The sequence below is a fragment of the Lagopus muta genome, chromosome 26, assembly GCF_023343835.1.
Source record: "Lagopus muta isolate bLagMut1 chromosome 26, bLagMut1 primary, whole genome shotgun sequence".
Classification (NCBI taxonomy): Eukaryota; Metazoa; Chordata; class Aves; order Galliformes; family Phasianidae; genus Lagopus; species Lagopus muta.
In genome coordinates, this window is record NC_064458.1 from 2,016,098 (window position 1) to 2,030,630 (window position 14,533).

A 14,533-nucleotide genomic window follows, 5' to 3' on the forward strand; every position below is an offset into this window, starting at 1 on the left:
AAGTGCATTTGAAATCAGTTGTGGTGTGCAGGGGCAAATGGGGACAGCTGTGCCTTGAGATCCTGCACACGGTGCCCCTGCTCCAGCCCCAAAAAGCCCCCGGGGGCTGCAGGGCAAAGCAGGGGGAGGAGGGCAGCAGGATCACCGCTGCCAACTGCTGCTCCTTGCTGCAATGTGAGCCTTCTGCCACAGCATCCTGTGCTCCAGGAGCACAGATGGGCATGTGGATGTTTTGGGGGCTTCTGGAGGCTCAGGGAGGGAGCTGGGGGTGGAGGATGGCTCAATGGCTCCGAAGGAATGAGAACTCACCTCCCTGCTGGCAGCATTGGGTATGCAATGGCAAGTGACTGGGGGGGTGGGGGAGGAGTCAAGAGAAACCTCAGGCACCTTTCACTATAAAAAACAAATCTTTTATGTAAAAAATAAACCTAAAGAAAACCCACAACACCCCCACTGCCATGCTAGTGACAATACAAAAGGCTGATTTCCCCAGAACACCGTGGAAAACAAAATAGCTGGATCCAAATATATATAAATTGTCAACATACGAGATCGGAAATAGCACCATGCTTCCCCTGCCCAGACACACACAGAGCCCCCCGAGGGGTGCAGGGCCCACAGCTTCAGGCTCAGTGCCCCCACTGATGGCTGGGGGTGCCCAAGAGAGGGCAGGAGCTGCACAGCCCCCGCTGCATGGGAGCAAAACCGAGCCCCAAGCAGGGTCGGGGATGCAAAGGGTCCAGTGAGCAGCATCTCCCAGCCAGGGGTGGGCAGAAGGTGTCTCTAAAATCCAATCTCAAACTGGCATTCAGAGAGGTGAAAAAACCCAATTTTCTGTCTGCGCCGCAGGGTCGTGTAACAAAAAGAAACAATAAAAAGGCCAGGGGAAGAGAGAGGAGAAGAGCAGGAGCTGCATCCTGAAGGGCAGCGCAGGCGGGGACGCTCTCAGTTGCCTGCACTGCAGCTGCACTGCTCAGCCCCATCCCTGCGCCATCCTGCAGGCAGCCAGCTGGGACCACACGCAGCCCCACGGCCCCCGTGCCCCATCTCAGTCCTGGGTGGTCAAAGGGAGGCCAGAGGGAGTGGGCAAACGCTCCTTGGTGTGTTACGTGGCCTGACAGGCGCTGGTGAGGATGCGAGCCACACGTGCTTGCCCGTCTGCGTGTGCCCACGGGGTGGCTGTTCTTCCCCAGGAGCTGGGCAGAGAGAGGCAGAGGGGCTGGGGGAGGGCTGGGGGCTGCCTCCTCATTTGGCTGGCTTGGTGATGATGCGAGCGGAGAAGTCAAAGAGGTTCTTGTTGATTTTCCGGAGGGTGCTCACCTCCTCTTCCAGCTCGCTCACCTGGATGGTCAGATGTTCCTGGTCTCCCATCAGGTTCTGTGGTAGAAAAATGCGACAGAAGAACGTCAAGGACCTGGGGCTCAGTTCTAGCAAGCTGAGGTTGGCGCTCACCAGGACAGCAGCCCATCCCAATCCATTCCATCCCCTCCCTTCTTCATCTCCCCTCCAAAAGCTGCAGTCCCTCCGACACCATCAGAGGATTCCAGGATTTGTTCCCCCATCCCAGCTCTGCACAGCGCCCTGAGGAACAGCTCTGCTGCCACAGGAGCCCTGGAAGGATCTGCCTCAGGACAAAGTGCCTCTCCACCCCTTTTCCCCCCCAGAGCAGCTCTCACCTTTTCTCTCGTTGAGCACATCTGAGAGTACATCTTCTCAGCCTTCTCTAGATAGCTCTCCCCAGACTCCTGCAAGGACCAGATGGAAACCATTGATACAGACGACCTGGGCCCTCCCCCAGCAGCCCCAGCACAGGGCACACCGTGGTGGAAGGTGAAGATGTCCCCTGTCCCCTCCACTCAGCAAAGCAAAAAGGAAGCAGTGCCATGGGTACGGCCAATATCCTTCACAGCAGGGGAGCAGGGCTGCAAACCCTCTCCAAAACAGAGAAAGCCTGTGCTTGGGGAGGAGTCCCAAAAAAAGTCCCCTGAGGGTGCCAATGCAGGGGTCTGACAGCAGAGGAAGCCTGGAGGACAGCACAAGGCTCTGGGTTTATTATATTACTGCTGCTCCCCCCAACACCATGCTGCTGGCATGCTGACATCAGAAATCAGCTCCAGCCCCTCTGCTGAGCTGCAGGCAAACAGTCCCTCCTGGTTGGGCTGACACCGCGCTGCATGGAGCTCATCCATCAGCAGGGACAGTGCTGTCACTTCTCCCAGGGACAGATGCTGACAGAGGAGGGAAAAGCTCTGGGGCTGCTGGCAAACAGGACAGGGACACACAGACAGGGATGGCAGTGAGCCCAAGAGCATTCGTGGCACAGGACAGTCCCTGTGCCTGGGGGTGGCCAGGCTGGGGCTCAGCACTGACATACAGCAGAGAGCCCACATCACAGCACCAGGCAGGGAGGACAAATGACTGCACCAGCCAGGACTGCAAGGGGAGCACAAAGGGAGGGAGAATGGATTTTACTGCATTGGAGAATGGACTTCATGGAGTGGGGGAAAAGCCTCTGGTTTAAAAAAAAAGAAAAAAGAAAAAAAGAAAGAAAGAAAGAAAGAAGAAAAAAGAGGATGCTCAGTAGAGGATCTCAGCATGCAGGACTCAGTGCAGCAGAGCTCCAGCTCCTCCGTGCCACCACAGCTGGCACAGGGGTGGCCTCCAGGGGATGCAGCCAGAGCCCTGCAGTGCCTCAGACCTGGAGTGACTCTCCTGCAGCCAAGAGCAGCCCAGGGGCAGCTGAGAGCAGGGGCAGTGCCTGGCAGGACTTGAGCTCCATCAGGGCAGTCCAACAGCTTTAGGAAACAGAACCGGGGGGAGCTGAGCAGCATCAGGACAGGCAGAGAAAGGAGAGAGGAAAGGGAAGCACTCATGGGACGCAGTTCTGTGCAGGGATGAGCCCACACTTTCCCAGGAGCTGGGAATGCTCCAGTCAGCTCAGGCCTTGTGAGCCCTATCCTTTGCCTCACTCTAAGCCATCGAGCCACCATGCTACCAGCCCCAGACCCACTGCAGGAACCCTCACTGCCCTCTGTGCATTACTCCACAAACAAGAAGGGCACCAGGTCCTTCCCCAGTGGCACAAGGGGAGCTCACCAGACCCCAAGGAGCTGCAGACATCAAGCTGGGAAAGAATCCTGCATCCCCCCCATGCAAACCCTCCCCCCAATGCCTTCCTCCTGCCCAGTACCTGCTGGTGCAGCCCGAGGCGCAGCGTCACTCCCTCGCTGCCCTGCTCATCAGTGCTTTCAGTGCCATAGAGGTGCTTGCTGAATTTAGGAAGAGGCACGCTGGGTTTCCCATCTGGGTTGAGCATGTTGGCTGGAGCCAGCACTATGAAGGCGTTCGTAACCGGACCTGGGGAGACGACAGAGAGGTGAGGATGGGTCACTTCTCTATCCCCGCCCCCCCCCCCCAGCATGTTTCTTGGGCAGAACAAACACAGCTGGAGGGGTAGATGGCAGCTGCAGGAGCCAGGACCTGTTCACCCCCCAGCACAGTGGGACAGCACAGCTCTCAGCCCCCAGGGACACCCTGTATCCCCCCCCTCCCAGCGATCCACCCATCCTCTGCAGCATCAGCCATCCGTCAGCCCCTGCGGCTCACGCTGCTGCCTCCTGGTAATAATCTATCACATGCACTCGTTTGGCAGAGCTAACGAGCATTTTAATTACTACATTTACCCACACAGGCTGCTGCTTTCTGTCAGCAGCCCCCTCCGCCCCCCGCTGCGAGCTCACACTCAAATTCCCACTGCTCCCCATATCCCTGCATTGGCTGCAGGACCTCCGGCCCCTGTGGCTCTCAGCCCCCCCCCTCCCCAGGCTCGTGTGTGAATGGAGCTCCAGCACTGCTCATAAATCCTGGCCATCCATCTTCCCCACCTCAACTCGACCGCACAAAGGGAAAGGTTAAAAGGATCCAGATGCACCTGAGCGAAGGCAGGCTGCCACCACAGGCACAGAAAGCTGCACAGCAGGGAAGAAGCCCAGGCCTGGGGGCTGGAGCAGCCCGATGCTCTGGGTCTGTGCTAAGGAAGCACCTCTGAAGTGGAAAGTGAGAACAGAGATGGCCCCAAAGCTCAGCCCTCCTTGCACACTGGGTCCTGGCCCACAAACCAATGCTCTGCTACACACTCTGTCCAGAAGGTGCTCAGCCAGGAGTCCCAGGCTGCCCTCTGCAGCTGCTCCTTGCCAACGCTTTGCTGGAACAAACCACTGCTCCCTCCCTAAAAAAGAAGCTTGCTGCTGGTAATGAAAACAGCCATTAGTGAGATTACCACCTCTGGCCCACCAGGGGTTATTTGGAAGAAGGGAACAAGAAAGGTGCAGGGATAAGATCTCAGAACTAGCTCATGAGCCCCCAGATCTGGTCACCACTGAGGCACAGACCCTTCCAGCAGAGCCAGCCCAGCTCACCCCCTCCAACCCAATCAGCAGGGACGGCTCAGCGCTGGGCAGTGAGTAATGTCCTGCCAGCATGGGACTGAGGGAGAATAAATAACCCAGCTCCAAGGTGGTGCCAGCAGGATGCACTCAGATGGAGCACACCCACACTGCCTCGTTTGAGCCAGTCCTCAGAGACAGCCTGTGTCACCAAGAACAGTGCTGGCACGATGAGGGAACTGAGCTCCAGTGAGTTCTGGGGGCAGGGCTCCCACCACAGCCCACTGGCTCAGAGGTGTGCAGGCTCCCTGTGCAGCAGTACCTGTGCACACAGTGGCAGATGCTCTGCAGAGGCAGAGAACAGCCCTTGGCCCAGCAGTCACAGCTCATTACCAGCAGCAGCACAGCTCCTCAGTGCCCGTCTCTCTTCCTGCGCTCTGCCCTAGCCAAGGACAAGCAAACCTTGGAGAAGCCCCCTGCATCCTTCCTGCCAGCACAGCCACGCTCCTCTCCAGCCCTGAGCCACGTCCAGTTCCTCTCATCTATTTCCAGCACTGTCATGTGGGGAGGCCACTGGTTTCTCCTTTGCCTGCAGCTGCCTCCTTTGCCCCTGTGAGCAGAAGGACGTCACTGTCCAGAGCACAGCAGGCCGGGGGTGGCTGTCATGTCAGCTGTGGCAGAGAAGCCCATGTCAGCTTCTCCTTGCAAAGGGAACTTGCTGGAGGGGCAGCAGAGCAGCAGCATGGAACAGACCTTGCCAGGAGGGCTGCGCTGCAGCTTGGAGAGGCAGAGGGGAAGGCAAAGGGGAGAACACAGCCTGGGAGCAGGAAGCCCACTGCTGGGACAGCTCCAGGAGAGAGGCAGCTTCAGGGACAGAGGAGTCCCACATTCCTGATGCAGGAAAGCAAAGGAGAACTGGTGGGGTGCCGGGTCCCAGCACAGAGCCCCTGTTCCTGTGCTCCCCACAGTACAGCTCCCACATTACATCCCACTGCCACGCTGCTCCCACGCTCAGATGAAACATCCAGGCATCAGCGGGGTGGTAATGGTGCCAGCACTGCTGGGGATGCCCACTCCCAGCCTGTAGGAAGAAGCCAGTCTGCAGAGGATGCAAAAAGCCCCTCGCCTTCCAGCCCTAGCACCCAGCAGCACGGCACTGCAGGGGCTCGTGTCTGACTGTGCTCCCTTGCAGGCTTGAGGAGGGTTTTAATGTTCAGCTTGCAGTGAAAGTTTGGCCACCTCTCCTCTGATGACTCACACAGCTCAAGTTTTGCCTGCTTTCTCTCCTACTGCTAGCAGGGCAAGGCTGGATGGCTGCTGCAGCAGGTCCCTGGCAGAAAAGCAGAAGGAAAGGAAGGAAAGGAAAGGAAGAAGGAATGGGTCTGCACACAGCCTGGATCTCACCGCCTGCAACACGAGGGCTAAATCACCCACTGCTCTGAGGCACCTCACTGCCAAGCTTTGGTCTATGTGGTTTATTGGAGCCTGAAATCCCAGCCTGCTGATATCGGATTCTATTCAGACCTAATGAGCTCATGGGTGCCTGCTGCTGGGGCCACGGTTTCTCCTTCAGACGTGTTCTCCCCCTCTTATTTCCTCCTCAAGTGCTCGGGTGTGTCTGGGAGAATTGCTCCCTTTGGAAAACAAGATCCTGGACTTCCTCAACGGCTGGGTGAAATCTGTGACTCACTTTCTGACAGTGCACAGAGAGCTTGTTAACAGACGTGGGCAAGGTCAAAACCCCACTCCAGACAGCTAAGGCATCCCTTTAATGCCTCTGCCCTTCCCAAGAGGGTGAAACAAGCAGCATAGAAATGCCTGAATTGCCCAGGGCAGCGTCAGAGCAAAACAGCAGCAGCTTTTAACAGACAAGGAGGAAAGGATCGTGGAGATAAGGGCATGCCTACCTTTGTGATTCATCGTCTTCAGGCACTGCTTGCTCTGGATGTCCCATAGCCGCACCGTTTCATCGTGTGAGCCAGAAAGCAACAGGCTGCCATCCGTGGAGACCGACAGACACGTCACCTGGTTCCTGGAATGGGGAAGGGATGTTTAAACCCAGCATGACCCAAGGTCTGCCAGAAACCAGTGAGGTGGGCAGTGAAATACGTGGCAGGTATGTCTGGTATCTCACCTGTGCCCTTTGAAGATCTTCCCATTCTCCCGCTCTGTCTGGAAGGTCCGGTCTCTCTGGACTGGCTGCAGAAGTGGAGGATGGAAGGAAGAGTGAGAGGGGATTGAGTTCAGCAAGACTGAAGGCAGCAGATTCATTGGTGTGTCTGGACAGGGCAGAGGAGGTGCAGGGGAACACAGGGGTTCCCTGACAGATCACACTGTCACACAGGAAGGAGGTGGCAGTGGCTCACAGTGCCACACAATGGCAGCGCCAAGCAGCCCTGCAGCCCCCAGCACTCACCCAGGCACAGAGGTCAACCTGGAATATGGATCCATCCATGCCACCGCAGAACATGTGATACTCTGAGAGGTCCAGGGTAACAGCCATGATCCCCACATCAAACAGGACTGAAAGCAGGAGCTCCCCGGATGAGATTTCCCACAGCTGGAATAAGACAATGCAGGAGAATTAGGGGCTTAAACATTCACTGCTGGACTGGAAGAACACGCTGCTGCTTACCAGCACTGACATGCCCAGCAGCAAGCTGGCAGCACGGACCAACACCCCATCCCACTGTGGATGGGGAAACTGAGGCACAAGCTGGCCTGCCCTGGGTCACTTGCTAAATTCCACACTAACCAAGACAGAATCCAAATGAGTCTCTGGAGGCAACGAGGCTCCTCAGCAGCTCTGAACCAGCCCCTGACCTTCCTGTACCCATCTCATCTCCCAGGATGGATCCCTCCCTGCTCCAGCTCTGGAGTTGGTTGTGCCTAAAGGAGCCAGCTCTGTGTTCCACGTCCTTCCAGATGGAAGGGACAGCAGCAAAGGGAGATGAGAGGAAACGATCCCCACACCCTCCAGGGACAATAGAGATGACAAAGCATGAGGAGCCCTGGTCTGAGGGCAGGAGCAGAGAAACCGCTGGTGTTTGGAGAGGCAAAACTCATTAGGGCTGGCAGCTCTGACTCATCACAGAGGCAGCCAAAAAACTGAGCGACTGCAACCCGCACGGACAGCTCTGCAGAAATTCAGCTTTAACCCTCTGGGGTGTGCACACCTCTGGGACATTTCTTTGTCCAGACTGATCCAAGCCTTACCTTTGCTGTCTGGTCAAGGGAGGCGGTGGCAGCTCGTGCCAAAGGTCCTCCAAAGCCACAGCACATGTCTGTGATGGGGAGGCTGTGTCGGGACCACACGTGGCGAGGGTCTGGGATCTGGGAGGGCTCTGCCTGTAGAACACTGGAGGGGAGAGAACACAGAAAAGGGTCAGCAGTGCTGGGGATGCCAAAGTAAAGCGGCTGTGAGGGAGAGCTGGTGCGTGTAGGAATCGAGCTGAAGGCAGAAGTCTGTCAACAGCCACAGCATAAGGAGAGCGGGCACCAGAGGGATCCCCCACCCCAGGGGACAGAGTGCTCAGCTGCCATTAGCTGGGGAAGGGCACAACCCACCCTTTAAAAGGAGAAAGGCAGTCAGAGGGATATGCTGCGATAGGATAACACTGGAACAACTCGCCTAAGGAAGGCACAGACTCATCACCACTAGTAAGCTTTAAGGACAGCTTAGAGATGGAGGCTTAAGCAGAGCCGATCCTGCCTCCAGGATGTGGTGGCTGATCTCATGCTGCATTCCTTGCCCAGATGCTCTCTGCTCCCAGAACGAGCAGACCAAGATGTCCTCGGGGCCACTGTTACCTGTACAAGTTCCACACCAGCGCCAGGCAGTCCTTTGCCCCCGAGAGAAAGTGGCTGCTGTCATCAGTGAAGCAGAGGCATGTGAGGTCCTGGTAGTGTCGGTTCAGGATGGCCAGGAGGTTTCCATTGGAGACCTGAGGAAAGGGCAGGAGAACACTCAGCAAGGAGTAAACACAGCAAGAAGCAGTTTGAACAGGTCTTGCCCACGGTGGCTCTGGAATCCGGTGACAGCACTGCAGTTTCTCTGGTCAAGCACGCAGTAAAGATTTCCTGTTTATTGTTAGCATTGCACTGATGGCTTCCTCCAACCTCCCGTGGCATCTCAGCGCTCAGTTTGAAGGCACGCGATGGCTGCAGGGGTTACAAAGCCACAGAGGGCTGCTGCATTCCAGCCAGGGTGAGTGCTCTCAGACAAGAGGACCTCCAGCGTGGACAAAGAGTTCCCTAAACTCAGAGCTTTTCTTATTAGAAGGCAACGCTGCTGATAGGAAGGGAGCTAAGGAGGTGGCGAGGGAGCACCATAGAAAAGAACAGAATCAACTCCCTCTCATCGTCTGAATTATACCTAAAAATAAAAGCAAACTGCAATTCAACAGTGAACGAGTTCTGCAGAGCAAGGTGGGTAACTGGGGCTCTTGGATCCCATTTCCAGCTCTATGATGGCTTGCATGCGGCCTCTCCAATGCGTGCCTGTTTGCTCTGCCATCACCCACTGCTGCCAGCTGCTCCGAAATGCTGCCAAGGCAAGGCTAACTGGAAGCAAGGAGAAAGGACCACGCTTTGCAGATGAAGCAGAGCAGAAACCAGCTCAGAGCATCACAAGCAACTCCCACTTGCTGCAGTCTCAGCCCCAGCGTTCCTCGATGAATTAAGATAGAGCCACCCACGTAATAAGGCTCAAAACCATTCCCCCAAGACTGAGAGGTTTACAGGTTAGATATATTGGTCTTTAACCCTGGGGCAAGGAACAAGCTGTGTTCTTTTATTTACTTGGTGAAGCTCTTAGAACACAGCATAATCCCACGTAAACACCACCACTAATTGAAAATAGGATGATGACCAGAGCGCATCAGCCTGTAGGGACATCCAGCTCACAAGTCACATACAAACATCAGGCCAGTATGGGATGCTAAATGAACACTGAGTCTTGGCTTCTGCACTGAGGAAGCAACACCCGAGCCCACAACACCAAGCATCTGTAGCAGCTCCAAAACAAAAAGACCTAAACCTCACCCAGCCTCTTCCAGCAACATTCATCTCCCACCCTGCTATGACAACTGCTGGGCAGGCAGCCCCAGCGTGGATCTGTAACGTGTGTGACCCAGAGAAGCCTCAACTCCACTGTGCAGCACAGCTATTATGGATCTACCCACACCTGACAGCACAGGGCAGTCACTATCCACAGAGGATGCAAACCTCTATATTCCCATTCTTTTCAGCCCTTATTAATCCATTATGGATCTAAACACAAACCTTCTCCTCTCCATGACTGCTGGGGTTTTTCACTTCCCTCGGATCCAAATCACTTTAACCTACACGGGGGTCTCACTGATTTATAGGAACCTTCAAACTGGAACCTTCATCCGTGCACAGTTCTGAAGCCAGAAAGAAAAGCACCAACAAGATGCCAAAAGATGACCACAAATAACTGCAAAGCCTTATGGCAAATGTGAGGAGTCAGACCCCAGGCCCAGAAAGGCGAGGGAGGAAGCACTGTGCTGGAAAACCCTCAGCATGGGGGTCATGCAGACCCATTCCTGTGCCTCGAGGGGTTGTGAGCTCAGCAGCTCCACACTGAGCCCAGCATGGGCAGGTTGTGTTCCTCACCTCCCACAGGTAGATGCTCTCAGCAACACCAGCCAGGATGTAGAGCCCGTTGGGAGAAGCTGTTAGGCAGGTCACCGGTCCGGGGCAAATGATCTTCTGCTGGAGCTGGTCCTGGAAACACACACAAAAAAACCAGCAGCCATTTAGTATGAAGGGGAATTTGGGGAGGAAAAGAGAAAGCAGAGTGTGGTTCAGCTCAAACTGGAACACAGAAGAGGCAGTGGAGAAGTGAAGTCTCTAAGATTGCACAAATCCCACTTGATTGCATTTTGCTTTGTGTTTAAGCCCACAGTGAAAAGGTAAATTCCCCTTCTTCCCATCTGCATCCACACAACTCCAGCCATAGGCAGCAAGTGCCAAAGATAAAATTCTGTGATAAGGGAATCCTGGAGATTCAGCAGAAGACAAGCTAGAATTACACCAAAATAATATGAACTAAAAAAGAAAGAAAGGAAAAGAAAAGAGGATGATCTGAGCTCACAGCCTGGGAGGACAAATAAAAAGCTCTTGGTTTGGGGGAGCTGAAGCAGGCAGGAACAAACTCTGAGCTGCAGCAAGGAAGGGGCTGTGTGTGCACTCAAACTCATGGGCTGCTGCTGCTCCCTGCAGCAAAACAGAAGGGAATGATGAGAAACAGAGGGAGAGAGCTGCTGTAGGGAATAGGGTTTGTGCTGCTGTCCTGTCCCAGGATAATAGGGTGGTCCTGGAGGGATGGGGGAGCAGTGAAGGGTTGGTCTGTCACTCCAGGTGTGAGCCTGCAGATTTCCCATTTTCAGTAACATAAAGAGAACAGGATGGGGGTTTTGAGGCAGAGGTTTTCTCCATAATTCCTCTGACAAATCCTCCCAGACTGGAGAAGACCATCAGGGCCCCATGGGGTTCAGTGTGGGGACCCCACAGCGTGGGGGCACAGAGCCCAGCAGTGCTGCTGCCCCATGGTGGGCACAGTGTGGGGCTCCCAGCACTGTCCACCCGATGCAGGGACAGCTGGGACAATGCTGCATTTGGGGAAGGGAACCCCACAATTAATTCCTCTTTGAGAACAGTTGTTTTATAGCAATGTGTGGGGATCTCCAGTGTAAGGGAGCTCCAGGCTCTCCCCAAGAACTGGGGGGAGGTGGGGGGAATCCAGTGCTAAACAGCAGTATGTGGGGGCTTTGTGGGGTGCAGGGGGGGGCTCAGGAGCCTGATCAGGATGGGGGACTGTAAGGAAGAGGGGGGGGATCTGACCATGGGACGGCTGTACGGAGAATACAGAGCAGGAATGGAGATGGAGGTCCTTCTGGAGGGCTCCCACCACAGAGCTGGGGGGGCTTTGCAGAAGGAGGGGCCTGGAGAGGATCCCAGAGTCCATATGAAGATCCCTGTAGACAGGAGGGCCCTGGGGACATCTCAATATGGGGCCGGGGGGACCCTAAGGAGGGGGCGTCTGACCATAGAGGTGGCGGAGGTCTACGGATAGAGAGAAGCCGGGCGGGCTCAGCGCAGGGTGAGACTCCTACGGAGGGGTTCCTCGGGTCGCCCCCCCACCGCTCTCCCCACGCCCTCCGCCGCCGGTACCTTCCTCTGCAGCTCCCACACGTTGATGTAGCTCTTGCCCAGCTGGGCTCCCAGCAGGTGTTCGCCTCCCAGCAGCGCCAACCCGCGCGGTCCGGTGTTCCCACCGCGATAACCGGGCAAAGCGGAACCCGAATGCAGCTCCCAAACCGAGCAGTTACAAAGCGGCCCGGCGGCGTCCGACACCAACGCCACCTCCATGGGCGCCGCCATCTTCGCGGTCCGCCAGGGCCAGAGAGAGCGCGGCTCGCGCACAGAGCGCCGCCCTTCCGCCGCGGCGCCCAATCAAAAGCGGCACCGCCGGCTGGGCGGGGCCAGGTGGGCCGGAAGTTCAGCGGGGTGCAGCGTGGTCAGAGTGTCGGTGGGTGAGCGCAGGGTGCCTCGTGGGGTCCTATAGGGACCATAGGGCACAGGGACCGCTGGCACCGTTCACCCCATTGGTTTCCTATGTGAACCCCTTGGGACCCCCCCCCCCCCAGCCTCGCGGAGGGGACACAAACTTCACACAACCATTTATTTTTTAATTATCATTATTTTTTTTTTAATATCTCATCAACTTTACAGGGTTACAATTGTCTTAAATATTCTGCAGCTTAAATACAATCTGTATAATAATGTTATTATAAAATGTAAACTTTCAGTGTTTTTATTTTCTCTTTTTTTTTTTTTAATTTTTTTATTATTATTTTTGTGTTTTTTTATTATTTTTTTTTTAATAATCAAAAGTTTCAATACCTGAACGTTTGCAAAACTGAAATATTCAGCCGGACGTGGGACGGAGCGCCCACAGCCGCCGCTCTCAGAGGTAGAAATGTGGTTTTATCTTTGTCTTTTTTTTTTTTTTTTTGTCTTTTTTCTTTTTTTGGTCTTTTGTGTTTTTTTTCTTTCTTTCCTTTTTCGTTTTCTTTTTCTTTTTTTTTTTCCGTTTTTACCTGAGTTAAGATGTGCCCGCTGGATGAATGTCTGCAGCCGTTCCCCCTTCCTTTTCCTTTCCAAACCCCAGAGAAACTTTTTTTTTTTAATTAATTTTTTTCTTAATTGATATGCATAAGAGAAATAAAGCAGGAGGCGACACGCGCTCTATCCAAAAAAAGAGGGAGGGGGGTGAAGATAATTAGAACCCCAAATCCCAGTGGCTGTATACACATGGAACTCTGCAGCTCTAAAAGTGCCCAACCCTGGGGGGCGGGAGGGGGGCTGGGATGGACCCTCAGAGTGCAGCTCTGCTGGGTGCCATGCAGCCAAAGGGCACTTCCAGCTTTTTTCGGGGGGGGGGGGATGCTCCCTCCCCACCAGCAAAAAGGGGCTGGAAAAACCCCCCAATCCCCTGAGTTTGCCACGTCCCCATCTCAAGGCTGGGGGTGTGGAGACACCCGTGCTGCCGGAGGGGGGGGGGGAAAGGAGGGGGGGTCCATGCAGGGTTGGGGGTGAACCCTGTGCTCCCATCAGAACCTGAGGAATTGAGATACCGCCGGGAGGTGGGGGAGGGGGGGGGGGGGGGAGGGAAGGGGGTCGGCATCGGGACGCGATTGTGTGTCACGCAGATGTGCATGGGGGTCAATGTGGGGATGGGGGGGGTGGGGAGTGGGGGGAGGAGAGGAACTGCTGGGAAGTGGCCACGAGGGGAAGGAACGCTGCAACCCGCGTGGGTAAAGCAGGGTAAACGGCAGCGCTGGGGTGTCGGGGATCGCTGTGGGAACGGCATCGTGCACAAACGCGAGCAGCGTTTGCCGCGGTGCCGTTCGGAACAGCACCGATCTGCGACAGCATCCCGAACCACGCTGTGCACAAAGCCGATCCGGAGGGAAATCTGCCATGGCATCGTGCACCGACGTGACCTGAGCGTCACCCAGAATTGCATCATGCACAGAGCCCAGCCGGGCAGCGCCTTGCACCCTTCCACATCGTATGAGGGCACCGCCTCTGAGCTTTTGGCTTTAAAGCAGTGGTTTGGGGAGCACAAGCGATGCCTCCGGACTGGGAGGGATGCTGAGATCCCTCCTGCCCTCCCCCCCTAAACTGCGTGGGTGAGGGTGCTGCTGTGGCAGAAGCGATGCCCAGGGCACAGGGAGCAGCAGGGAACAGATTTTGTCCCTGGAGCTGCAGCAGTGCTGACACCACCCCATTTTCCTGATTCCTCCCGGCACCACGCAAACAAAACGCCCGTCCCATCACCAACAGAACCAGTTTGCTGCTGGAAGCGTGAATAGCAGATCGGGTGTCACCTCGCCCTGGGTGCTGGGGAGGGGGGAAAATGTGCCCAAACTGGATCTGCACAGTAGTATCGCCTTACAGGGGAGGGGAAAAAAAAGAAATAATCAAGCACTGAAAGAAAAACCACCTGACAATGTAGGAGAGAGCTGGGGACGAGGGAACACGGGGATGCATGGCACATGTTAGCAGCCAGAGCACCCCTGAGCACTGCCTGTCCCTGGGGGCTGCTGCAGGACCCCCCTGCTGCACCCATCCCATCCCTGAGCACTGCTTGTCTGCACTGAGAACTAAAGCCGGGAGCTGGAGGCGTGCAGCACACACTGCGCCCTCCACGGTCCCCAGTGCCACTGCAGCCCTGAGCTCACAGCACTTCCCAGAGCCTCGGGTACACATGGGAGGAGAAGAAAAAGGAGGTGATGGGTTCCCCAGCTCCTGCTTCCCTGACAATGTCCATATATATCATTTGCATGTTAAAAGTTTGATTCTTTTCTTTCTTCTTTTCTTTTTAGAGAATAAAATAGAAGCTATTTACAACAAAAACAATCAAACGACAACCTCTGAAAATCCCATAGAGTAAGTGTAGTTCTCAAAATAGAGGAGGGGAGGGGGGAAGAAAAAGGATCTAATGAATAAAATATCTCCCGATTTCCAACTTTTTTTTTCTGTTTTTTTATCTTTTTGTTTTGCTTTGCTGCTTTGTTTTTAACGAGTGCCAGGAGGTTTCATTTAAAGCTCGCGTT

At 55.2% G+C, this 14,533-nt stretch overlaps 1 protein-coding gene across 1 annotated transcript; it reads right to left on the reverse strand.

Annotated features, from left to right (window-relative positions):
* Positions 1-382: 382 nt before the first annotated feature.
* WDR18 (WD repeat domain 18) lies at positions 383-11,821 on the reverse strand. The gene is made up of 10 exons (XM_048927830.1): positions 11,583-11,821; positions 10,023-10,133; positions 8,196-8,329; positions 7,602-7,743; positions 6,802-6,945; positions 6,520-6,584; positions 6,293-6,417; positions 3,191-3,357; positions 1,677-1,745; positions 383-1,377 (listed from the first exon to the last, which is right to left on the reverse strand). The coding sequence occupies exons 1-10, from the start codon at positions 11,790-11,792 to the stop codon at positions 1,246-1,248; spliced, it is 1,299 nt and encodes a 432-aa protein (XP_048783787.1). The 5' UTR covers positions 11,793-11,821; the 3' UTR covers positions 383-1,245.
* Between the last annotated feature and the right edge of the window lie 2,712 nt (positions 11,822-14,533).